Genomic DNA, 27,501 nt, shown 5'->3' with positions numbered 1-27,501 from the left:
TTTTCTTAAAAAATAAAATTTCTAGTACCACTAGACAATTTTTAGTACCTTAGAAATTTTAACAAGATTAAATGCTCTGTTGTTGCATTCCATTTCCTATCATGAAATCCATAGGGAATTATCTTCAAACGCAATGAGCCATGCTCCAGATGGAGTATTTGCCAACCTGACCAGGCTAGAGTACCTATGCGTGACATTTGAAATGCCTTGACTTACCTTACAAAATGATTTGTTTTGGCACGCACTGCGGTCTTTTCATGACATGAGACAAAGGGAACAAGAATATCAATGGCAATGGGAGGGAGGGTATAAAGAAAAGCCAGCTGTTGAGTTCAGAGGTTTTGTTCTAAAAACCTTAATAACTTGGCTCTCTCGCGGTGTCTCCTGTCTCGTCTCCTACTTATATAGTGATCACTTTTTGATATGACATGGTAGAACTATTGAGACCGCTTCTGATATTCCTGTGATAAGGCAATCTGCTATTTGAGTAGTCTCCATGTACCTTAATGCGAGGTACGTTTAAAAAATTAACAGAAAAAGGAAACCGTAAAAATACTGTCTGGAGAGGTGAAATTGCACATTCCTATGCGTGAGGGCCCACGGCGAGGAATCTTTGGGGAAGATGGCCCCTGCGTCAAAGAAATCTCGACCTTAGTCGATATAAATGATATTCCAAGAAAGCTTTTGTGAAGGGCTCATTTCAGTCTCTTCTTAAAGCAGTCCCGTCATATTTGACGATCGATCTGTCTGCATCAGTGTTTTGAATGATTGAGAATCCCTCGTGGACTCGACGAAGTCATTTTTGTGGAGAAGTTTGGGCGAAATGATCCCTGGGGTTTGCGGAAGGCCATTCTTTTTATTCGATGCTCCTTCCCTGCACAAGTTGCTTCTCTTTTTGTTGTTTTTTCTTTTTTGTTTGCAATTTATTTTACTGTTTGTTTGCTTTTGTTGTAATTAATGCCCTAGCGCGACTGTCGCTTGGTTCTTAAAGTTTTTACTTTCGCAAGACAGAAACGAGGAGCGGTGTCGTGCAAGGTAGTTTGCTAAGTATTATGAAACGTACCAGCTCTACCTAATAAAAAATGTGTAAATAAAATGGTGTTTGTAATTTAAATACATCGTTTTACCATGATACACTGTTCCGTTTTAGTTTGACAGGGTTATATTCGATTAAATAGAAACAAAGATAGAAAACGAAATCCGAGTACCCTTCATTGAATGTGCTTATGTTATTTTTATTTCTATCTTAAAATACTCGTAGTCCAAAGCTTTATTTTCCCCCTTGGCTCATTTCGCGGATTTTTTCCCAGAGGGATTTATCTTTAAACGCCATAGGCTCTCTTCCAGAAGGAGTGTTTGTCAAGCTAATCAAATTATGGTTCCTGTGGGTGAAATTGAACTTATCCTATAAAATGCTCTGTGTTAGCGTATGCAGCAGTCTTTTTACTTTGCTTTTAGCCCTTTAAAAGGGATAGAGGCATGGGCTAAGCGGGACTCCTACGAAGACATAAGAGGAAAAGAACCTAAAAATATCAAATTCATGAGGAGGGGAAGGGAGGAAATCAGAGACCTGCTTCTGAATCCAGAGATTTTACCGAACGCTCCTAAATGCTTTCGATGTTTGGGGCATCACCTGACATGTCATGTATTCACTGGAAAGAAAATTGTTTTCCCCTTCCGAAACGAGGTGAAACTCCCAAGCAAATATCGCAGAAACAAATTTCACCATCCAACAAATTAATTATTTATCGGTATGGCAAAGCAGAATTCTTTGTAGAAATAATTAAGACCACCCTTAAGCCATGAGGTTCTGGACCAATAGCTAAGAGGTCGGAGTAGCCAATCCCTAAAGCGTTGAATTGTCTTGAGAATAGAAAATGTTTGCAATTACCTATTGGTCGATCAGCAGTTCAATGTAGGAAATACAACAACAAAAGTAACAAAAGCTAAAATCAAGACAACTAAAGCATACAAGCGATATAAATTAAGGCGTCACCCAATCCAAAACAATGACGGCAGTCATTCCTTCAGGTGGCCATTGAATTACACCGAGCTTGACCAAGCTGCTGCAACTCCAGATTGGAAGCCTTTAAAAACATTCTAACACTACTTCAAGATCGAACAAAATGCCTAGCCAATCTTAAATCACTCAAATATGTCGCAAAATTCTGTAGCGGCAGCGTTGGTATCGACCTGGAATTTGTAGATAATCTTACTACACGGATATCGCTAAACCACAAAGAAACAATCCTTGCTTTACTATGCGATATTTAGATTGCTTTCACTGAAGGGAAATGTGGAATGACATGTTATGTATTTTTTACTTGACGACAACACAACGACAAGCTAAGCTACTGAGATACTCTTTATCGGAGCTCAACGACGGGCTTTGTTGTGACGAATGGTAATTAGCCAATCGGATGTGTTGCAACTGTTAAAGAGCTAACCTCAAACCTTTTTTATTTTTTTGTAGTTATAATGTGTTAGAGAGCAGCTGAATATATGTTGCTTTGTATTGTCATAAGCAAGAAGATTGTTTCACATAAAGAGCTGCGCCTACTCTGGATGTATCATCTTTACTAGCTGTCTGAAGGAAGTGACTCCGCGACTCGACATAAAAAAAGACTGGCGCCTACGTTTCAAAGAAGCAATTGAGTCTTTACCCATAGCTGCCTTTTGATGCCATTTAAAATAAAATAATACCTATTTTCCAATTAGTAGCAATACAATCAAATTTCACTTTCGCTTTCTTAGTCTAACATTTTGTTTTTCAAGTGGGAGAGGAAAAGGCCGCGTGGGCTTAAGTCTCCACACAATCCCACTAGTGAGTATTGCAAAAAATAAATCACTCAAAATGAAATTTGAAAAAAAATTAAAATTCGGAATTTTGAAACGACCACTCTTAACTGACAGACCCGCAAGTTTTTTTTAATAAAATTCTCACGTCTAAATAAACTTATGCTTAAAAAGGTTTATTTTAAGTAGCCTTTTTTTAAAGTCTACTAACTTTTCAGGAAAAGGTGTATTTCATGATAAACCTATTTCGATGAGTTCACGATTCAGTTTGGTTTACAGGATGATTCTTGATAAAGTTGTTCTGTTTATCCATGATTTCTGTTGTTAACTGAATGAAAATGAATTATACCTCTCCCGTGAATTCGCTTTGATATCATTTCAGGTAATTCAAAATTATGCAAAAAGAGAGGGCACTTCGGTGGAAAGCTTAATTACTTGTGTTTGGAAGACTTTGAAGATACAATAGAAGGGTGGCAGCATTACTGAAGGAGGTGAATTTCATCCGTTGCGCTCAAAATAGGAAAATAGTAAACAGTGTAAGGACCGCATAGGCTCCTTATTACTATCAGGCTAGAATAATTATATTCAAGACATAATTCAAGTCAAAACAACCTGAATTTGAACGCCAGGCGCTAAACGGAGGCAAATTTTGATAAATTTTATTGCCAATAATTCTGGTTTCGGGAAAGCCTTCCATGTAGAAATTTTTAGGGATCAGTAAAGATGAAACCTTGTAACTTTTCAGGAAATTTTATTTTAGGAGCCAACCCTGATACTGCATAATTTTGCCTAAATTCATTCGATCATGACAACCCACTTAAATGCAAAAGTTCTTGCCGGGGAATTTCGTATAAATAATAACACCTGCTCTGGCTGTCAATCAGTCTTGGTATACAAAAAAGAGAGATGAAATAGACCAATGACAACTGCTTTCGTGGATTCGTGTCTTGATCTACTTAGGTCAATGTTTGGTTATTTAATTATGATGCTCATTTCTCATCAATGTTAAGATTTAGCAATAGCACCTTCTCTTTCTTCATAAGTTATGAAGGATTAATGTTATCTCTTACTTATGTCGGAAAGATGATTATCTTAATTTGGCAGACAAGCGCGGACCGCCTGTGGATTTCTGAATATCCTGTAGTTCGCAATAAAATATTCACCTCCTTAGAAAAAAAAAAAAGAAAGAAAAAAAGGAATCAAAAACCAGGAATCATTGATTTACAAAAATTATCAGTTACTCGCAAATTTGTTATTTGCAATTCATTAGTATTTTATTTTATCCGTGCAAAGGGTGGATGTAATAACTGCTGACAATTTACCTTGGAACCAGATCATCAAACTTATTTCAGTTTTTTCAGGACCATGGTAATCTCTTTAATCCGTTTCTTACGTTTCTTTACTGTTGATAAACCCAACTGTTTCTCTTCATCTTCGTTTCCTAAACTAGACCTCTGATCCTTATTGATAAGTTTCATATTTGATAATAAAGACATGAAAGAAAGAACTTGCGATACTCGGCAAGAAGAACTAATGGCTGTACATCAGAAGTCGCCAGAAAATTGAAATGATAAGTGTCTCGGCGTCCTTGTTTGAAAAAAACAAAGCCACAATTCATATACTTCATTGACTGAGGGTAAGGTCATTACGGCCGATTTTCGGCGTTGGTCCATGGCCAATATCCAACCATAATGACCGAAAAAACTTTCTCAATTCAGGACTTATCATATGGGAGGGAGACCAAAAAGATTACTTTTAGTGAATTCCCGAAATTAGTCGTTTCAATTGATCTAAGGACGTGCTCCGCAATTTCCGTTGATGTAAAAACTTCACTTCATGTGACAGAAAAACTACGAAGTAAGTAAACAGCTTTAAACATTTTTTTTTTTTTTGTGGACTCAAAGCGGGTAATCCCTGAGCAGCTAATCAAAAACCACGATTGGATTTGTTTTGCCGGCTCACTAGACTAACCTTTTTCAACTATCTTGACTCGTGGTTGTTGAAAACGGCTGGCAAACTCCGCATTGTCTTGTTTTGTTTAAGATGTAAGATTACTTCTTGAACAAAATAAGACAATATTTTATTATGCCTGGCGTAACCCTCAATGCAATCATTTAGTTTACAGCTTAACATTCAAAATCTACAGCTTGGGAGGAATCTTCAACTCGAGCTCTGATGTGTAGGTGGCGATGCCGGAAAAACTGGAGATAAGTTTCTTAAAGGAAAGTTCAATTCTTTGTGTCCTGACTAGTATCTTACACGAACTGAGAAGAATTGGTTTTAAGCGTCACAGGATGACTGCTATAGCAATATAACCTCATGCAAGCTTAATTACTTATGGTAGAAAAATGAAATTTGAACGAAAAAAGAAACACAGACAGTTTAATACAGAAGACGTTAAAGAGCAAGAAAGTTCCAATCCAGTAATGAAATTATACATTCATGGAATTAAGTAAAAATGAACTGCGCAGAAAAGAAACTTGATAAACGACGGTCCTCATCACGACACTGATTTGACATAAAAGACCCAGGAATGTCCCTACTTCTCTGTAATGTCATCCCGCATTTTTTAAACCTCTCATAAATCATTTTATTTTTATATTCTTAAATCTTTTCATAGATCTTTAAAATAAATTTAGGCTCTTCAGCGACTAAATACGATGAAAAAAAACTCACACCTTACAACAATTGCTATTTCGCTTATAAATTTATCAGAAATTCGCCCTAAATCGAGCTTATTGTCATCATGAAAAAGTGATGTAGACAAGAAATGTGCTCGAATTTCTCTCCGTGGCAGTTTTCCTATTTTGGTGTGAAAAGTTTTAAATGTGGAATTAGAGACACTGCGCTAAGAGGCGGATGGTGTTGATTAAAAATGAGATGGATTCGAATAAGAAAAAAATTACCATTACAAAACATCATCAAGGGTCCATTATCTATTTCTCCCGATTTGCATTGTGTCCATCGAGTACGTCCACTTTATTGACAGTATTTTTTTTTTATCTCTCGCTTTTAATTTCCCTATTTTTTTGCGGTTAAGTGTCAACAAAAGAGGTCGTTTTGCATATATTTCGAGTAAACACCAATTACACTCGTGAAGGAATTTAAATTAACTTCCTTATGAGTGATTTCATTCAGAGTTGTAACAAGAAAAAATTGTGCTCACATCAGACTTAGAAATCTCGTAATTATCTATGCTTTGAGAAAACAGAGATTGTTTAGAACAGATGCAATAAATATTTATTTTTTTCTTGCAATAAACGTTTTGCTTTCACACTTGTATCAAATAAGAAGCCTTGAAACAATAAACTGTAAATGTATAAAGCCTTTCTCCGTTATCTTGTCAAATTTCAAAAAGTGTCTTTCGTAGAAGAAAATTATTAGTTTACCAACTTTTCACCTCTGTATTGACGCCCGCGCAGGTGCTTTCGAATAACTATATTGATTGTCGAATGACACCGAGATAAGCTTCGCAACACTTTTCTCTCTCAGTTTGATGTAGAGTCTAGCTCTTGGTTGTAGCAATTTTATTATTTTCGACAGACCTTCATTTTATAAACAAGAGTTAACACATAATTTTAACAAGCCGACTAAATCACGTCAGCGATATGAATTAAAGCAAACAAACTATTTTTCGGTCATGAATTTAAATTACCTTCAACTCTGAATAATTCAAACTAATTTACAACCACCATCGAGACGGAAAATTGGATAAATTGGCCCATGTGCGTTCCATTCGATTTCATTTATTTCCCTTCGGCTAAAACAAATTTTACGTCTGTCTTCTTATTGTTCGCTGACACTCAACACCTTAGACTAATACAAACTTATTTCCAAGGCAAATTTCAGACAAAGTAATGGAACTGGAATCGATATGCGTTGCCATTTGGACCAAGAAGCTTCTAGCACCTTCCTCAGAGCTTTTGTAATGGATTGGCAGACTCTTGGCGAGTTTAGCTCGAAATATGGAAGAATAATAATACAATAATACACAGCGTTGATAAATTTTATTTACCACGCCAGTAGCATCAGCGAATATGAAAACAAAGCGCCTGATAGCCTTGATTATTGCCGTCTTCAATGTTCATCTCCATCGTCAGACAACAAGTGAAGAAATAAGGCTGGGAGCTCTGATAGCATGGAATGGAACTTGGCCCGTGGGACCGAGAATGGCGTCAGCATTGCTTGTTGCCTTTGATACGATAAGGAACGATCAGAACCTGCTACCAAAATATAACTTTACATATTACTGGCAAGATAGTGCCTGTGATACCGGTGCCACGCTGAGATCCATGGTCGATTTAAAAGCGAAGAAGCCACCAATTCATGCCTTCATCGGGCCAGGCTGTTCTGTAGGATGTATACCGGGGGGTTATTTAGCAGCGCACTGGGAAAAGCCTATGATATCGTTCGCTTGCGGTGAATCTACGCTTTCGGATAAAAAGAAATATCCAACATTTGTTCGAACAGTTGGAACTTACGCACAAACTGGGAAGTTTTTTCTGAAGATCATGCAGAAATATAGCTGGAGTCGTGTTGCGATTGTAGCGTCCACCGAAAGTTTATGGTCACAAGTTGCTATGTTTGTGAGAGATGAAATTGATGGTAGCACAAGCGGAAAATTCAGTGTTGCTTATTTTCACGTATTTAGCCCTGGTATTACAACTGACGTGCAATTCAAGACCATGTTGCGTTCTGCAAGAGAAGAAGCACATGGTGAGTAGATAATATAGTCTAGACGTATTTACCACACGAAATTCCACAAAACAGACAAACAAAGAGTAAATTCAATCCATGAGTAGTTTAACACCTTCAAGACGAGGAATAAATTCAAACAATATCATTGGTTGTTGGAAGTTATGTCAATTATACCAATGTTTCGTTTCGTCATTTTTGTTTTAGAGCAGCCGCTATCTTTAAGGATATGAAACCTCCAGATACGAAAAATTGTCTTTTTTGCCATAAGTGAGAAATTTAAAATGCTTTGTTATTGCGAACAGAATACACAACCTAGAAATATTTTTCTGAAAAATTCCTTTTGATCTTTTTCATAGTATGTCTTGTAGTGCTGATCGAGAACGTTACAATTTCGTAAGAATAATTCATTAACGTTCAAGAGAACTTTTCTTCAAAGATACAGTTATCTTTTCGAATGGTCAATTCGCCATTATTTCAGATCTTTTAAACAATTGATTTATTCCAACGATACGCGTCAGAGATCATTCCTCAATATTCCAAAATTTTTCCCGCCTTTACTCACGTTAAAAAAATCATTCCGCTCCAATCATTTCCGCAGTTTGATGACAGGCATTATCTTCTACCGAATTTATTCTCTTAGATTGTTAATATAAGGGTAAAATTCAGTACCTTGCATATCAGCAGATGGTGAGCAAAATCTCTTTAAGGTTGTACTTAAGTGTTTTATTGAAATGTAAATAGAGTGCGTCATACTACTCAGCTTAAAACCCCAAATAGCGTCGGAAAAACGAAATTACGATCGAAACTGTTTTCAAATACAGACCAACTGTTCATAATAGATTTAAAAAGCGGATCTCTAGAATACGTTTTTCAAACTTGATTAATGCAGGTAAATTACAGGAGATGAAGTATTAAACGAACTGAAGTCTGTAGCTGCTGGGTTAAACCAATTGATTGTTTATTTATTCTCTCTTTCTGGTGAGTTTGTGCGATCTGCATAATAAGCTACTCAAAAACAAAAGAACAATAAGGGTGCATATTACGAAAACAATGATATTCTTTAGGGATTCACATGCTAAAACATCATTAATACAAGATTAAGAATAGAAATAAAACAGTATTGGTTCACAGATATCGATTGGCTTCTAGGAGTGTTAACAACTAATGATATCATAAGAGAACATCTTTATTGTATTGACGGAGAACTCGCCTATTTACCAAGTCGGTACTATTGAAAAACTTTGACGACAATCGAACAAGAGGTGGGTAGGTGATTATGATAGGTAAATACATCTATGAAAAGATTCCTTGAACCATGAAATCATTAGAGTTAAAGACATTTTTGAGGTGAGACATTATGTAACATATGAATATTAGCATCCGCTGTAATTAAATGAAACAGAATTGGGTGAAGTAATATTGAGGAAACATGACGTCAAGACGTTGGTTTAATAACATGGTATGCGTCTAACGGTGTCTTGTTGGTCTTATTGTCCAGAAATAATATATTGATCTGGAGTCATTTCATTGTGCCGTAAGTTGTTGCTCATGCAGTATAAAAAAGTTGTAAAGAATTTTTACAATGTCATTTATAAGGAGGACAACGTAGGAAACAAACAGGATATGGGAAAATTCATTTAAGACAAAAATTGCATTAGATTTACGGTTCCCCCTCTTTTTACGGTATTCTTCAAAACCAGAGCCGCAGCAGAGAATAATTTCCCTTCTGAAACCTCACTCTAAGCAAAAAATTTTGATATATGTTTCCACCCTGTTTCTTTGCACGTTTTGTATCATTTTCGTCTTCGTCAGTTAGTTTTTGCGGTAGTTATTTTACATTTCAAAGCTCTAACTCAAGCTATTCTTTTCATTTCTTAGTGTTTATCCTTGTTGGTTACGGAAGCTCCATCCGGCAGATCATGTTAAATCTATACGACTTAGAAATGATTTCAAAAACATACGCCTACTTCACCTTTGAAATCACACCTGAAAATTGCAAGGGGAACGACGGAAGAAACCAAGAAGCTTGTAAAGCATTCGAAGGCCTAATGGACATTGCCAACTATGTTCCAACAAATGAGGAATATAAGGGGTTTGAGAAAAAAGTTAAACAGAAAATGCCTGAGTTCGCTGGCCTAGGATATCACATGCCACAGAATGATGAGGTAGGAGCCAAGGATCAATAGGTAAATTAGGTCCGAATTTAATTTAATCGTGGATAGAAAAATATTTTTTTTGCCCTTCTGAACGCGTTTTCTCAATGGGGTTAGAAAGGCAAAGACAACACTGTTCTCACCTAGAAGTTCGAGAAACATATGTACTACGTATAATAAAACTGTCTTGTTATTTTCTTTAGACGGGCATTTTAAAAGTTAGCTTTGACATTTAAGGGATCAAACAAGAGCTGTTGAGCCTTTCTATTGCCCGTAACTTCTTAATATTTTCAAGTCACTTCCTTACGAAGGTATGGAAGCTGATCCATCAAATTGGAACTCAGCGGAACTTTGTCCCTTAATAATCAGTTTTCAAAAGTCTGCATAAGTCTGTTAGAATGCTTTCCAATCCTAAACTACACAATACATATATGTGCGACGGTTGATTAGCCACTATGATACTCGGAAAGACAAAAGACCAGAATTTTACGTCAAAGCTTCAGAAAGGCTTTAACTACGTACCTTACACTCTTGAACCCGCGTAAGTAGGGACTAAATAGGTTTCAGAAACATGAATTTTCATTTCAAAGAATAGATAACAGAGATAAGCCAATGTTTAACGCTTCAAAAGACTGCGTCCTGTGCTGCATGTTTTTTAATATTTCTTGTTCTTCAGGTGGATATATACGCGGGTTTTCTTCATGACGCAGTGGTATTGTATGCCCACGCAGCTCATGACCTTTTACGCGCTGGAGGAAACCTTTCAGATGGGGAAGCACTGATCAAGCACATGACAAACAGAAGTTTTCAGGGTATATAAATATGATGCGATGTAACCTTTATTTCATGATTGATTGTGTTCGTTCTAATATGCATGTCTGGTTTTTGTCATCCTCTATTTACGGTCTGAATTTGTCTGTGCGTATGCTCTTCTATTGCCGCTCAGTCTCCGTTGTGTCGATCCTCAGCTACCATCCATTAGTCTGAGTTAGCAATTAACTGTCTCAGTCATGTATTTCATCTCACTGTGCAAAATGTCAACTGGAGCCACTCCCATCAATTGAAACATGTAAACATGAGTCCATGACATCGAAACGCATTGCATTACCTTTGTTCGGAATCTGTTGTCTTTCTTCTAAGTTATCATGACTTCATGGCCAGCAGATTTTAGAGTTATGCGGTGAGTCCGTAAAAACGGATAAACTGAGCCCTGAAAACGAACCGATAAGCCAGGAGAGGAGGAAGATCAAACAGCTCCCCTTCTTGTTCTCGCAACTCCGCCATCTTCAATTTCGGTGGTTCTGCAGCATTTCGCTGAAAGCGCCAAACGGGCTCTTTGCTCGATTTGCACGATCGATTTTGCTTTAGTTCAAGTCGTTTATCAATCTGCAAATACGCTCGAAAACGCTCGAATTGATCAAGCATGATGTTTCATCTCTGGCAGGTGTTTCTGGGCAGGTTTTTGTAGATGAAAATGGCGACAGAACGATCACCCTCCAAATGAGGAACTTTCACAATGGCGAGATGGTTCGTGTTGCGAACTACTTTCGGCACTTGGAGGAACTCGAGTTCACGGACACAACGACTGTTTGGCCGGGAGGGTCTGTAACTGCCCCATTGGGAAGACCTGAGTGTGGGTTTAACGGAGAATTCTGTTCGTCTCCAGGTATGATGATGCCGATTTTCCCGGTGTAAAGCAACGTACTACAGTAATGTTTGTCAATTCATTTTATATAATAAGCTAAGTTATGCGCGCATCCTGATTGGTTCTCACTTACGATCTATTGGAGGACAGACGTATAGATGACGTCATCATTAAAACTTTTTCAATTCTTTATTATTTAAAACAAATAGATTCCAAGTTGCCGTGCGTCTGTTCAGTAATAGATCACAGAGGACGTCAAACTGTGGTAAGTGGTAGGTAAGTAGTGATCTATTACTGAGCAGACGCACGGCAACTTGAAATCTATTTGTTTATTAGACATTTTCCGAAAATGAACATGATATAAATTGACAACCTTCATAACAAACGAGGTGACGTCTGTCAGTTCGAATTATAACCGCCAAAATCTTTCGACCATTTTGTATCCTCTTAATTCTATTTTAATAAAAGATATTTAAGGGTTAATAATTCCATTTTTAGTACTTCCTTAAGGTTGCTGTCGACAAAATATGGACCAAATTCGTCCTATACATGTTACTTTTCAAGAATCCATAGAACAATGTATATCACTGTAGAGCTTTTAAAGTATAGATTATGAAAATAAAAATTGTTCACAGATTTCGTTTTGACAGGCGCCCGCGAGCCTTTAAACACAAAACTGACGGTGTTACTGGATTACCGACCTACCAAAGTGTGTGAGGCTTTTTCGAAGTTGAAGTTGGGCAATAGATGACATTTCGGTTGTTACCACGTTCCAGGACTTTACGGAAAATATATTTCGAATTCCGTTAAAGCGTCAAAGAATTTTGTGTGTTAATATCTGAAGAAAATTCAGCCAGTTTTTATGAAAATTCAACAAATCGACATACCCCACTAATTCGTTTAAGTAGAGGTAACTCGAGTAATCACAGGCCTCGAGCTTTAGCCTCCAAAGAAACTCACTGTTTTCGCATCTGTAAATGCGGCAGCCGACCAGCAAAAAAGCAAAATTGAACCCCCAGGTAAGTCTCGTGACAAGGAGCTCCTTTGAAATTCGCGGGAAAGGTCATTTTGCGAAACAAGGAACACGGATCGAACGCAATCCAAAATTAATCGGGAAAATCATAAGGAAAAGTGGGCAAAGAAAGCTAGAGAATAAGAAATTCCCTTTTGTTCTGCAGGGCAAGACCCCGGTATAAACAAAATATGCAAATCACTATCCCAGACGAAAGCCCGCGGCAAACGTCAACAATCTACTGAAGGCCTTCCCGATCATAACAGCTTTCGCTCTTCGTTACAGGTTCCCTTAAAACATTCTTTCGGCCGTATCTCGCGTTCGTTGTAAGATTTTACTTTTTTTTCAGGCAAAATTAACTGAACTACTTTCTCTAACTAATGAGCAAACTACAAACAGATTTTGAAAAATTCGACAGTAACGTCAAGGTAGTCGTTTTGTCCTAAGAGTTGCCCCAGTTCGCCTTAATCAACTAGGTTATTAATAATTAGCTGTCACAACGTAGCACAATGTAAGCTAATCAGCCCCAAATGGTCAAATAGATTAACAGCAGCTATACTCTAGGATTGTCGTTTGAAAAATTTGGAGTGCAGCAAGTATCAGTTCGTAGTTGTGATCGCTGAGGAGGTTTTGTCAAAGCCATTTCTTTCCTAACTGGAAAAAAACTACTTCACTTATCGGCTCTACATGTGTTTGTTTTAATCGGAAGACAGTGCTTCCGGTTTTTAATTCCACTCGTTTTGATTAGTTACCCGTTCATTTCCGGAAATCTAGTGACACGCAACTAATCAGGCGGTGTTTTGCTTTTCAACAGCCTCTTCGGGCAGGCGCCTTCTTGCCCTTCCCCTAACCCCTACCCCATCATCTACTCTAACTTCATATCAAATATGGCTAGTCGGATAAACGATCGCTCGAGATCGCAAGCTCATAACATTATCTTGCCCTAATAAGACGCCTGCATTTCCGGCTACCCCTCGGCCACAAATGTTCCTTAAATATGGGTAAAACGTTTGACAAAAACGTATTTCAAATTAGATCAGTTGAACTGCAAATTAAAACTCATAACTTTCTCGTTACTAGCCAAGGCTTAATGGTTGTGTTCACTTCGCTCGCTCTAAGCGATAAAATCTCTACGTTTATCTTTAACTGTAAGTAGAAAGAAAACGGATCTTTGAGCGTTTTCTGTTGTGAAACTCTGAGTGCGGCGAAAATTTTACACATGTGTAAATTAAGTCCGTCCGCAACCTTTTACGTTATTTCTAATCAATAAGCATCTTGTCGTTTCATTTGTTAGTTATTTGGATGATCGCTGTTTATGCAATCTCAGGCTTCGTGGCTGTTATGATTTGTATGGTGGCTTTTCTGCTTTATTACAAGTAAGCAGTATATTACAATATAATTGAATGATCCGTAAATTAACCGGTAAATTGCTAAGGTCCTCGTACAGAAAGAGAGCTCAATTTTATTTTTTCCTTTCACAAGCAAGCACAAGAGGCTCGACTTTAGTTACTAGAGGCCTAAATGTTTCTCTTCATCAAAGCTACAAATTTGAAAACGCGTAGCGGAGAAAAGAGTAAGATCGTGGGATCTTAACCACCAATCAATCGGCTGACTACTGTTCTCCAAAATACATGGTTGAGAGAAGTGATTGGTTAGGAAAGCCGGGAGCCTCAAGAATCTGCGCCTCCCTTAGACGTTTTTCTTGTACACTGTGACTTACTATATTTATGGAAAATTTCCATTGGTTTGCTAAACCAAAATGATTGACATGCTATTTAACGTTGCATACAATCAAGTTGTAAATACTTTTTTTTACTCATAAAAAATCGTTCGTGTTTAAGGACCCGTCACTTCTGCTATTGAATTGATACAATACTACCATGCACTATTTACCATGTCAATGTACCTCTTCCGACAGTCGAGCGTCTAGCTTTATCATGGTACTAACCTTACAAATATTTATAGGAGGAAGACATTTGAGTCGTCACTTCAGAGCCAACGTTGGAAAATTTCTGCGGCAGATGTAAACTTTACAAGAAAAGCTCTGGATGGAAGAAGCATGGTGAGAAACAACCCAAAACATACTTTTATCAAACCAACATTTAAGGTTACCACCTACTATTTTAATAAAACATCTATTTCCTCGTATATGATATCATGATCTACCTTTCCAAGACTGATGAAGAATACAGGGTCAAGATTGCGCTTGGAATTATACGTTTTGTGTACTGTCCTACACTGATTGTCTATGATAAACGTCAGTTTCCTAACGAAAAGTGCGCCCAAAAATAATTCGCTCAAAGGAAAAGGCGTAAGATTCTCTTATGTAACCACCCGCGATCAGGCATTTCTTGAGCGTGCGTTAACCTGGGCTTTACTAAAGTTAGAAAAGAACATGTGGAAAGGCTAAGGTAAATAACGTATCACTATTATAAATGTTGTAATGTCTTTGGCAGATTTCAACATCTAGCTTTGGCTCTGGTGACAGCAGTTTGAATTCGAGAACTTTAGAGGAGGATGAAATAAGAGGACAAGTATTTACCAACGTGGCAATTTTTAAGGTTTGTTATCTAGGTCTCGAGGATTATGTCATCAATTGAAAAGGTGAGCGGGTAGTATGATGAGATGAAAGCTATTTGTCTCTACTCGAATAAAATGATTGTTTTCCAAAAATAAAAGTAACTTCATGGTTACACCATAATCATATTACAAACGCACTCATTTAAATACAACGGCCAGCAGGTGGGCATGTGTCCACCAACGAAACCTTTAGAATTTCTGTTTCTTTCTATGGTTCGCCTGGGGTATATCATCAGTTTCACAAGAAGCGTGAATTTCACTAGATATTGTCAGGTGAGATAGTAAAAAAGGATTTACCATCTCAGTGATTTTTGTCCATTTTAATTCTGTAGTCTACAGTGGTAGCAGTTAAAAAGCTAAGAAAGACGCACATTACCTTGTCAAGGACAATACTCATGGAATTAAAAGAGGTAATCTGCCATATAACACGAATATCTAAAGTACAGAACGGAGTTCCCTTAAGCAGCCACCAAAAACACCACACCGGCTGTCGTCGTAGACTGAAACAACGGACGAAATTTTGGGTTAATTGCATGTTGTGACTCAGTAGAAGCATTAAAAGCTTCTACTCAGTGTGGAAGGCCCTCAACAAAGAAGAGAGATCAGTAAAATCTAGGTAGTTTCGAAAACCATTTTTGCGCGCAAAAGTGGTCGCCATCAGGAGAAAAGTACACTGTGAACCTAAAAAATACCAATTCACTTATGTGGAATGACAACTATAGTATACTACTTAATTCCATTTCGCAATATCGAAGAGAGGCTCCCTTCAAATGACCATTTCATAGTCATTTTTAACGTAAAATCTCTTCCTCTGCAATATCATTTGCCATAGATCTCTAAGACAAATCTAATTTTCTCGATAAGAGAAAAACTAAAGTTGAAATCAAGCTAAATTTTGATCAATCATTCCTCTTGACGGTAGTGTATATCTTATATAGGTGTACGAGCTTCAACATCCAAATATCAATCGATTTATTGGAGCGTGTGTGGATTCGCCAAATATATGGATTTTAACACAGTACTGTAACAAGGGAAGTCTGCAGGTAAATTGTAAAAGTGTGAAACAAAGGCATGATTAACGGGTCCCTTGTCTACCCACGTTTTGTGGTAAGGATAATCATAAAGGCTAACCATTAGAAAAGAGATAGCTATCCATCTACTTGGGTGTCGATTGGTTGTTTGTTCTTTATTTTTTGTTCAGGAATTGCATCCTAAAAGCTTCCCTAATCTGACTGACAATAATATACTTAAATCACTGATACAAAATCCAGAATTGGCATGGACCAAAGATGCAGTTAAATGAGGGATCTTGTTGCAATAACATAGACAACTAGCATAACCACGTCTCTCGATTAAAGTGCTTGGCCTTTTGCTTATCACAGGTTAAATCTTGTAGCGCACTGGTAGTGCAAGGATCAGAGTCCACAAAGGTGCCAGGCAGAAAAACATTCCATGCAATCTCTCCACCATATTAGCCCGATCTCGTAAGCTACTCTCGGATCGGCCAGACAGACCCTTATTTGCTACAAATATAGCATTTCATTCACCTATTTCTCTTTCAGGATGTTTTGAATAATGAGAGGATGAAGCTTGACTGGATGTTTAAAATGTCCTTTGCATCCGATATTGCAAGAGTAAGAGCAGGCAAAATATTTGTGCGTTTAATCTAGCAAAAAAAAACAAAACAAAACAAGTACAAGAGAAATAATAAGACGCTGAAAAATCTGACTCTTGTTTAGATTTTTTTTACCGGAATGAAGGCATAAGTTCTTTTGGTATACTTATTTGTGATGTAGAAATTGAAAAATAAAATTCTTAACCAAGCAACACTGCGGGTTGTAAACCCATAGAAAATTGTAGGGAATCAAGAAACAAATCTTTTTCTTTGTAATGATAGCTCCTGGGACTTCTCCTTCTTCCTTTAATTCATATGGAAGCCAAAAAAGGATATATTCTCTTACAACTCATGTCTACAGGATTGAGATTCAAAGGTGCTGCTTTTATGGCCTTCGTTTTTGATTCTGTTAATGACACAGCCATCTTTATGTTGTTCACTTATGTACAATAAAATTTTGGACAAGTGCAATGTCTCTCTCATTACCAACAGGGGATGTTTTTCTTACACAAAAGCTCAATCCTTTACCATGGTGACTTGCGATCTTCAAACTGTGTCGTAGACAGCCGTTGGGTTTGTAAAATAACCGATGTCGGACTAGAACATTTTAAATCAGGACAGAAGGTTGACTCGTATCTTGGCCTTGATGCGGAATATAACAGTGAGTAGTCCGAAATACCAACGAAATAAACGACTAGCAAGCAGAAAAGAAAAGGAAAGCCTAAATCAGGCGTACGGACGAATTTGGATCCACGACAAGAGCGGCGACACCTGCACGATGCTTCACGGTCATAGATGAGCGATGAAGTCTCATTTTGGAGCCAGCTAAAATTGGGTTTATAAGTTAAGCGGAAGAAAGAATGACAGTCGAAAAGTCCTGGGGACAGCTCTTTTATTTTGCAACCATAATAATGAATGGAGCTTGTTTTATACCCTTACCATAAATTTTACTTTTCAGCAAGGTAAGAATGATGTAGAATCGAATGGTGTGAAAGCGTCATCCTAGCTAGGCTCTCTCATGCGAGTATGTCAAAACAAGAAAAAGGTACAATTACATAACAATTCATATTCACCTTCTTTTTTAAACGCTTCAGATCTTTTGTGGCGAGCACCGGAACACCTCGATGGCAGGAATAATTTGTCTAAGTCACAAAGGGGAGATGTCTATAGCTACGGCATTATTCTGCAGGAGATTCTTCTTAGAAGTCTGCCGTATGCCATGAATGACTTCATGGAAGCAAAAAGTAAGCTTCTGATGTTTTGCTTTGACCTCTAAATACTTAATTTAGACATTGTAGGGTAGTTCAGTTCGCCGAGGATGCGAAATAAATAACCAAAAAATCAGTCCTAGTGAGTTTTCAGCGAAGAGGTACTAGTACAGATGCCCAAGGAGGAAACTTGATGGAGATCTATCGCATTTTTCCACAGAAGGTGTAACCTTTTGTTTTCAACTTGGAGTGAAAGCTGCGGCCGCCCAGCCTACAGGACCCCCACATCCCTAACAACATTTATGACCCTAAGTGTAAAAGGATGATCCACTATAAATGCAGAATATACTTTAGTGAAGCAGAAAATAATTTGTAAGGGTTTCTTTCTCCAGTAGAGAAAGTTTTCTTCATTATCAATTGTTTTTATAATTTTCAATTGCTGTCATTCTAACAGCAATTGTCAGCATGGTACAGAAAAGAGAGAACCCTCCTTTCCGTCCAGTCATTCCAAGCAGCTTTGGAAATGGACTGTACGTGAGAATGATGCGATCCTGTTGGAGTGATGAGCCAACCTTACGACCAAGGTTCAGTGATGTTCTTCAAACGATAAAGAAAATTAACAATGGAAAGTAAGATCTCACAGCTAACGAATAACGACCAAAATATCATAATTCCGTTTGAGACCATGCCTTTAGCATTTATAACTGTGAATAGCTTATCTTGTCCTTGAGCACTTCATTATGAGACGTATTTTGACAATATCGTTTAGCCTTGATAATCCAACACAACTGTTCTCGGCTTTGCGAAGATTGAATAACGCTTTCAACTGGATAAATCTCTATCCAGTGACGAACTCAGCACGTTTTGTTGAAAGCTATCCGCTGGATAGTAATTTATCCATTGGATAGCGTTATCCGACCTTTGAAAAACTGGTCCCTGTCCTGAGTTGACTTGTAAAAGTGTTTTAATGGTCGATTATTATTCCTGAAAAGATAGAGGGGCCGCAGCCAGGATAAAACATCTTGTAAAATTTAAAAAACGATCTCTGGCTAAAACTTTTAAAAAATACGAGCTTTCGGCTGTTTGCGCTACAGCCTTCAACGGGTAAAATGATAAAAAGGTAAGAAATACTAGGCGTGAAGTACAAAGTAAAAAATTAAAAATGCTGATAACTAAGAATGTTTGTTAAAAAGAATGTTGTATTGTCCGGGCAAAGGACAGGAATTGTTGTCCGCATTGGGGGTTAACTTGGAATGCCACGCTTCTAGTGTTTTTCTTGTTTTAAAACCACCTTTGTCAATAATAGATGCATTATCAAAGTCTATTGCGTGACTATTGGCCCAGACGTGATTGGCAATTCTTGAGCCTTTTGCCGCGGTTTTCACATTTCTGAGGTGTTCTTTCTTTCTTGTGTTGAAGGCCCTGCCAGTCTCACCAATATAACACCATGAACAGTCACCACAAGGAATTTTATAAACAACATTTGTTTGCGATTCCAACGATGGTCGAAATTTTGGAGCTGGGAACTGTTGTTGGAGGGTGATGAGTGGTTTGTTCACCACTGTGATATCGTGTTTTTTGAGGACACGAGTCAGAGGTTCTGTTACGCCTTTAATGTATGGAAGAGAGGCGAACGACTTGCGTGATTCGGACGCCTCGACCATCTTGAAAAATGTGCCAACAAGTTCCTCCGGGGACAACACTGTTGAGCGTCGGGTTTTTTTGGCCTGGATGTTTTTAATGAAATTCGATGGATAACCATTAGATTCAAGTGCTGAATAAACTCGGTTAAGTTCTCGTTCTAATATCACTCCTCCAATTTACCCTGTCCAACAACTATTTTATGTTTAATGACAGAGTCTATAAACAAGTACACGGATGCGCTATGGGCAGTCCAGTTAGCCCTGTAGTGGCCAATCTCTGTATGGAAGAAATTGAGGAAAGTGCGATTAACAGTTCATCCGTCCCTCCTAAAATCTGGAAACGTTATGTCGATGATAGCTTCTGCATCATCAAAAAAGACAATGTGCCAGCTTTCCATGACACATTAAATTCAATTGACGCCAACATCTCTTTCACCATCGAAATTGAAAGTGACAATAAGATCTCCTTTCTCGACACTTTGGTCACCCGTAGAAATGGCACCATCGCTGTCGATGTTTACAGAAAGCCTACACACACGGACAGATATCTAGACTACAATTCTCACCATGATAATAAACACAAGGCCAGCACAGCAGCAACTCTTCTACACAGAGCCCTAAAGCTACCCAACTCCTCCGAAGGAAAAGAACGAGAACTTAACCGAGTTTATTCAGCACTTGAATCTAATGGTTATCCATCGAATTTCATTAAAAACATCCAGGCCAAAAAAACCCGACGCTCAACAGTGTTGTCCCCGGAGGAACTTGTTGGCACATTTTTCAAGATGGTCGAGGCGTCCGAATCACGCAAGTCGTTCGCCTCTCTTCCATACATTAAAGGCGTAACAGAACCTCTGACTCGTGTCCTCAAAAAACACGATATCACAGTGGTGAACAAACCACTCATCACCCTCCAACAACAGTTCCCAGCTCCAAAATTTCGACCATCGTTGGAATCGCAAACAAATGTTGTTTATAAAATTCCTTGTGGTGACTGTTCATGGTGTTATATTGGTGAGACTGGCAGGGCCTTCAACACAAGAAAGAAAGAACACCTCAGAAATGTGAAAACCGCGGCAAAAGGCTCAAGAATTGCCAATCACGTCTGGGCCAATAGTCACGCAATAGACTTTGATAATGCATCTATTATTGACAAAGGTGGTTTTAAAACAAGAAAAACACTAGAAGCGTGGCATTCCAAGTTAACCCCCAATGCGGACAACAATTCCTGTCCTTTGCCCGGACAATACAACATTCTTTTTAACAAACATTCTTAGTTATCAGCATTTTTAATTTTTTACTTTGTACTTCACACCTAGTATTTCTTACCTTTTTATCATTTTACCCGTTGAAGGCTGTAGCGCAAACAGCCGAAAGCTCGTATTTTTTAAAAGTTTTAGCCAGAGATCGTTTTTTAAATTTTACAAGATTATTATTCCCTTAGATGTTACCACCATGAAATTGGGAAAAAAGCACACGAACCAAAACGTTCTGTCCTTCTTCTGATGTTCTTTATAAGCCCTGATAATGTGATCATATTTGTTGCACCGAGGATGGAGTACGAAAGACTTGTACCAGCTCGCAGAAGCTAAAATTATTTGATTTCTACTTTTCGGTTCCTTTGACGTATGAATTGACAGAAACTGAAACTTTATTGCGAATCTGTTTTCTTTTTTTTTTTTTTTTTTTTTTCATTTTTCTGATCCTTCCATTGATTTTATTTGAAAGGGACATCAACATTATGGACAACATGATATCACTGATGGAAAAATACACAGACCATCTGGAAGAGGTCGTAAGAGAGAGAACAGAACAACTGGAGGAAGAGAAACAAAAGACAGACGCCCTGTTATACAGGATGCTACCAAAGTAATAACAGAGGATTCAGAGCTATCGTAAAGTTTCATGATGCTATCCGAACAGGGTTTTTCAATTTCTCTAACTCGTTGCTAATTGTATAGAAAAAGAAGGGGGAATGAAAGATTGATATTCACATTTGATGAGAGACGTACACAATGCAATGACTTTAATTATACGGTTTTGCTGCCTTTTTTAATAGGACGGTGGCAGAGCAGTTAAAACGCGGTGAAGCTGTTGCAGCAGAATCGTTTGACCAGGTTACAATCTTCTTTAGTGACATAGTGGGTTTCACTACTTTAGCTGCCCAGAGCAAGCCGCTGGAGGTGAGAGAATGTTTTCTTTTTTGTGTCAATCTGCTCAAATAAAAGAATTGTGTAGCAAGACGACGAAACGTCTTTTAACAAGTCGATTTGGTTACAGGAAGTTTTTCTATGAAAACGAAACTGATGGTGCTCACTCTTTATGAAAGACAGCTGATTTTTTTCAACCTGACAACTTGCTACATTCATTCTGAACTAATTGACTAACAGAAACTTTCTATCGATCATTTATTAAGTCAAAATGCAAGAAAACAAAAACAAAAGATTATTCGTTGTGAGGAAGCTACTATCTTAAGCTGTAGCGGGGTTTTTATTATCTTTAATTTTTTACGGCTTGTTCAAACCACATCCCCCCTGATGACACTGATTATGACGACAATTATCTATCAAGTATTGAAGCAGACAGTCTTCGAATATACAAAAGCGTTTCACGTTCTTTAGGGATTGATCGGAAGTTTACATTCATTTAAAACATATTTTCTGATTCCGGCCACATGTTTGAACTAACATTTTTTTCACAGATTGTTAACCTGTTGAATGATCTTTACACGTGCTTTGACAATATTATTGATTGTCATGATGTTTATAAGGTAAGAAAATTATCCCTACTGAAAAAGAAATGATTTCTTTCATGACGATGCAGTAACCTTTTCCGTTGTAGTTGTTGATTGTCTTTCTGAAGGCTTTGCCTGGGTTGTCATTGATGTTGTGTTAGTTTTTGTTAAATTTTTGTGGTTTTTCTTCTTGAGGTGTTCGGTGCTATTCTTATCGCTGACAGGAGTAACAGCCTTAGGTGGTGTCGATCTGTCCGTTTCATACCATTTTTCCTTTGTGTACGATCTTTTAAAATTCTTCACTTTTGTTCATCGAAGGTTGAGACAATTGGAGATTCTTACATGGTTGTATCTGGACTACCCAAGCCCAATGGCGTTTGTCATGCTGGAGAAATCGCTAACATGTCCCTTGATCTTCTGAGTGACATGTGTCACTTTAAAATCAAACACCTTCCGGAGAAACAGCTCCAACTTCGAATTGGAATTCATTCTGGTAAGATATCTCTGGGGTACATATGTTTCCTCCAAACCTTTTTTCTTCCGCGTACATAATGATATTACTATTAAAACTTTCTCAATCTTCGCAAGAAAAATAATCTTTGTCAAGGAATCTTCAATTTTATGTTTCCCTTTTATGCAAGAGGGCCTAATTTGCTGTCTGGCATTCTTATCAAGATTGCTAAAACAGCAAGGCCTCACCAAATTAGTTTTTATGACCCGTCTAACAAACGCCTACAATAAATATTTTAGTGATTTCATCCCCTACTGTTCAGGCTCATGTGTTGCTGGTGTCGTTGGACTTAAGATGCCACGTTACTGCCTGTTTGGTGATACTGTCAACACAGCGTCCCGAATGGAATCTAGCGGGCTTGGTAAGTATGATATATGACATCACACTACTGGCACAAACTACGAAAACCACGAACGGAGCAGTCAAAATCAATCTGACAGCATTATGCGACAGCCACTTTCACACGGAGGGTTGGCCAATATGCAAGTACACATTTTTTGTCTTTTAATTCCCGAATCCATTGAAAAACTAGAGGTCCAGTGGTAATGTTTGAAATGAAAATCGTGTGACTAAAAGACTCCGGTGCTGAGAGTGGGGTAGTATGGGGAAACGGAGAGAAAGAGTTCGCTTCTGTGACTCAAGTTTGCTTCCCATTCTAGGTGTCACGTGGGTAAATTCTCCTTGGTAACTTTATACTCAACAAGAGAATTTTCTTGGCCGGTTTGTTCAAAGCTGGGTTAAGGTAACCCAGGGTTAATGTGAGATCTGATGGGAAAGCTTTAAAAGAAAATCCAGAATATTTTTTTACTTCTAAAACCTGATGATTGGATTCTTATTGGATTAAACCCCGAGTTAGCGCTGGTCGGCCTTCGAACAACTGGGCCCTGATTCACAGGTGCAATCAGACATATTGATTTCATTTAAATTTGATACGTGAAAATTGTATTTCATTCGAGTAAGACTAAAATATACCATTGTTTTCCAATCTTTTAGCCCTCAGGATTCATGTCAGTTCTCAATGCAAGTCCTTACTGGATAATATCGGTGGTTATCACATTGAGGAAAGAGGCTGGACGCCGATGAAGGTTCTCTTTATAACCATTAGCGCCACTTTAAACGTCAGCTACTTCGGTATCTTGCATTGCAAATTTTTACCACATTGAAAATCAAATTATATAAGGTTAGGTTAACTGCATGTACACTTTTTAACGGTCGAGATGAATTATATATTGTTTGGAGTACCCTTCATTATAGTTTAATACTTGACTATATACATGCTTTTTTTTACAGGGAAAGGGAACATTGCTGACGTTTTTCTTAAACGGACGTGAAGGCTTTCTGAAGTCTCTACCAGACCTTAGTAAAGCCGCTCCTATGGAAGAACATTCATTTAAATAAAAAACTGACAATCCAAGATAATATGCAAGATGTACAATTAAAAATAACAGAAAGTAAAAGCGAAAAAATGCCAGATCCTGCTGCTCAACTCTAAAATGCGATGTGCTAAACTCTCCTGATTAAAATTGGACATGATCCATGTTAATTGTGACATAGAACACCTGTCCCACAATATACAATAGCACTTGTACTGAGTGGAGCTCACTGATACATGATTGCAAACCAAAACTGCATGACACCAAGTTTAATTGCCATTTAATTACATCAATTTTTCAAAAATTGATGTGAATAAATTCGTCCATTTTTAGTAAAGAAAATTCGACGTTCCGACGAAAAATCAAGGAAATTCTCCGCAATTCAGCTTTTACGATTTTAATTTTCCTGCGATTCGATTGGCATAGTATTGGATCCACACTGGTAAGGAAAAAGAACCGATTTAGAGAAAACTAATTGGTGTTACACTGAGCTCCAATCAGACTACTTATATCACTTTTAATTTTAAAATAGATGAAATAATAGAAACGCTACTTTTCATATCGCTTTAACAGAACATAACTTACTGCAATTAAAGTAAGTCATACCGTGCAATGTAATTAGTTTTGTAATTCAAACAGCTATCAAAATATCTATGTAGTTCATGAGTCAGATTGTTTTATTCAGAAATATATTAACATATTATTTTCAAATGGTCTCTGTATCAAAGATAAATGAGTGGATGCTGGCTTCCAAGTGATCAGACAGGAAAATGTATGCAATACTTCAGCGGATCGGATCTAGACCTTTGCTTTTCCCCATTATCTTATAATCACTTAGTATCGGAAACTGCTGTTTGTCCTGCCGGTTTTCAAGCAAACTTTTCCTCTCTAACGCCTCTCAGACACTAATTTAAAAAAACCTGAAACCCCAAATTGTTTCCACAGGTTAGCCTACCGTCCACACTATGACTGCGAATACTCATACTATACGTTTGTCCAAGTATGCAGTCAGACTTCTTTCTCGCCATTGATTGCTGCGTTCTCAAACATGTTAACCACTTTTAAGATTTCACGGAAAACTTGAGTTACGATTTTAGGGAGCAGACGCGATTTTCAAATCTATCTGGCATAGTGTAGGCGGGCTGAGTCCATTTCGAATCGTTAAAATATACGCTCTTTAATTAATTTTATTCACTAGGTCGCTACTAAGAGCTCACAAAAAGTTGTAAGCTTTACATCAAGTGACGGCAACAATAACACATAGTTAGCATAAAAGGATTCATGCATTGGGCACAAATCCTAACATAGGGTTGAAGACTTTGATTGGCTGATTGCAGCCCGTAATCAGTTCAGCTTTTTATGATAAGCGCTTTGGTTAAAGTATCCGGTAGTTTTGACTTTCGAAGCGTTTGCTGATGAATTTGTGTGAATTATCAATCTTCTTCATTTTCGCTCTTCTTTTAACGATTGATCAACCGAAGTTGACCTCAACTTGCATTTTGAGATGACAAGGAAGAAAGCTGTAAGTAACCTCAGATGCCTTTTTTTTCTTAAAGCTGGCAGCGTTTTGAGTGTTTGTAGATCGGCGCTGTAATAGCGCGTAATTTTACTTTCCGTACAGATAGATTTCGGTAGGATTGTTCTATATATCGTTTCTAAAATTAACTCGAGATACGGATTTCACTCACTTTACTTTTTTTCTGGAACTCATTTACCGGCCTAAGTCGGTCGGCATAGCGAAGAAAAACTGTGTCTGAGGGTTCGAGTGTGGCAATAGCCGGGGAGCTAGTCTAATAAAGTGGATCTCCAAAAAGCTCAGAAACTGTTGTTTTATGCTTGAATTCACCCCTATTTCGCTAAGGTCAAGTTCTAGATTTTCATCCTGCATTTATTACATGCACGATTAATACCGCTCTAAGACTAAGGAATTACCGATCAGTAATTCACCGCAAATCAGACAACTTCCTTCTCTATGCATACACGGATATGTAAACGTGGATAGATTGATAAATTATCGTAATGTTTCCTCCCTCTCAGTGGATTTATGAATCTATAAAATTATGTCGATGTTTTTGGTCGACAGTCAGGTGTCGTGACTGTGTTATAGTATCACAGAAACTACTCCGAAATTGCTATTTTAGCCTCTAAAATGATCTTCTCACCCATTTTATTGGCATGGGTCTAAAAATAAGTTTTGTTTCGTTTGCCCGGCTGAACACTAAAAGTAGGAGTTTTTCATTAGAATTTGAAACACTAAAATAGAATAGACAAATCGATTGGCCAAGCCAGAGAAATACCCTGATACTGTATCTCAAAATATTGTTTTTATAATCTGTAACATGCCTGTTTGTCTTTAACGAAAACTTGCGCCGTTATCACTTGATCAAGTTAATAATCTCCACATGTTCCACGTACAGTATCACAGCTTTAGAAAAAACAAAGCTTCACTCTAGAAGCTGTCCATTTGTCTGTATTTGCTGTCATCTTTTGATGTCGCTATTTCAGGATCTGGGAGAAGGAAATGATGCGAATGACCTGGGCACTAATATTTCCGTATCAAGAACTATCCTGAAAAAGTGGTTAAGTAGGCCTATATGTACTTCTATTGTATTGCATTGTGTTTGGATTCACCTTCGCTCGAAGTTATCAAAGCTTTCATGGCACCGTTTACGCAGAGTTTGCAATTTTCCAGAGAAATCTCATTACGGAATCGCGCCCATTGAAAAGCGTCGCCCGAGAAAAGTGGGGTACCCATGATGCTTTGCGGGCGCAATGACCTAGGAATGAGGTTGCAAACGCTCACCGCCAACTTCGGTCGCCTTAGATCTGAATTGACAAATTCCCAAACGGAGTTGTAAAATTTCGCTTTGCGTCCGTTTAGAGACAATGGAGATACAATTGGAGCAATTAGCATTGTTTCAAAGTGACGAAATGCTCTTTTCGTCGGTAAAGAGCGAGGGCCGCGTTTGCATATCAAAAGAGCGTGAAGTGTTCATCCGTAAGCTTATGAGCGTGAGCGTGCACCTACGTGGAGCGGGAATCTACAACGTATACTTAAGCTTTTCGAAAAGTAATTAGACTACCGACGTGTTATCTGAAACTGACGGCAATAACGGGCCAAAAAGGAAGGTAAAATTCCGCACAGCCCCACACTACATTATACGTTCAGTTCTTGGATAGAGTGACAAAAACAATACTTTACCATTGGGAAAACAGATTTGTTTTACGATAGTATGGGGCAGTACGGAAATTTTACTAAAAGGAATATTTCTGTGATGTTTTGCTTTCTTGGCGAAGTTGATGGTCGAACCTCGCAAATCTGCCGCATTTGAGTCTTAACACAAATTGAAAACCCGGCATTTGAAAGGTAATTTAATTTTACATCTGACCGATTTTTAAACAATATAACCTAATCAAGATAACGCCACTAATTACGTCTATTCTTCTTCGATGAAAAGCGCTACGTTTCGGTTGTCTGCACAAGAAACAATACTTTCGAACACTGCGTACACGGGGGATTACATGATTGACAG

At 37.9% G+C, this 27,501-nt stretch overlaps 2 protein-coding genes across 3 annotated transcripts; both read left to right on the top strand.

Annotated features, from left to right (window-relative positions):
* Positions 1–6,492: 6,492 nt before the first annotated feature.
* Positions 6,493–24,679, top strand: LOC113664986 (atrial natriuretic peptide receptor 1). 2 transcript variants are annotated; one of them, XM_027180636.2, is made up of 20 exons: positions 6,493–7,512; positions 9,373–9,659; positions 10,324–10,459; positions 11,092–11,313; positions 13,599–13,680; positions 14,270–14,366; positions 14,761–14,865; positions 15,217–15,294; positions 15,823–15,927; positions 16,447–16,518; positions 16,992–17,160; positions 17,594–17,743; positions 18,162–18,336; positions 21,079–21,219; positions 21,410–21,533; positions 22,052–22,120; positions 22,403–22,577; positions 22,858–22,956; positions 23,589–23,680; positions 23,886–24,679. In XM_027180636.2, exons 1-20 carry the CDS (start codon positions 6,834–6,836, stop codon positions 23,991–23,993), a joined length of 3,165 nt encoding a protein of 1,054 aa, XP_027036437.2. In that variant the 5' UTR covers positions 6,493–6,833; the 3' UTR covers positions 23,994–24,679. The 2 variants fall into 2 exon arrangements, with proteins under 2 accessions (XP_027036437.2, XP_089057466.1); XM_089201340.1 differs by having other exon boundaries at positions 23,589–23,775.
* LOC149048663 (uncharacterized) lies at positions 19,467–20,768 on the top strand. The gene has a single exon (XM_089201372.1). It carries the CDS (start codon positions 19,551–19,553, stop codon positions 20,625–20,627), a length of 1,077 nt encoding a protein of 358 aa, XP_089057498.1. The 5' UTR covers positions 19,467–19,550; the 3' UTR covers positions 20,628–20,768.
* Positions 24,680–27,501: the final 2,822 nt, after the last annotated feature.

Source organism: Pocillopora damicornis, chromosome 3, assembly GCF_964200805.1.
Source record: "Pocillopora damicornis chromosome 3, jaPocDami1.2, whole genome shotgun sequence".
Lineage (NCBI taxonomy): Eukaryota > Metazoa > Cnidaria > Anthozoa > Scleractinia > Pocilloporidae > Pocillopora > Pocillopora damicornis.
This window is presented reverse-complemented; position numbering and strand designations above follow the sequence as displayed.

Excerpts from the sequence above, each read along its gene's own strand:
- LOC113664986 (XM_027180636.2), top strand. The coding sequence starts at position 6,834 with ATGAAAACAAAGCGCCTGATAGCCTTGATTATTGCCGTCTTCAATGTT. Across the intron at positions 7,513-9,372 it reads TGCAAGAGAAGAAGCACATG|TGTTTATCCTTGTTGGTTAC; the intron begins GTGAGTAGATAA and ends TTCATTTCTTAG. Across the intron at positions 17,744-18,161 it reads TGACTTCATGGAAGCAAAAA|CAATTGTCAGCATGGTACAG; the intron begins GTAAGCTTCTGA and ends TCATTCTAACAG.
- LOC149048663 (XM_089201372.1), top strand. The coding sequence starts at position 19,551 with ATGTTTAATGACAGAGTCTATAAACAAGTACACGGATGCGCTATGGGC.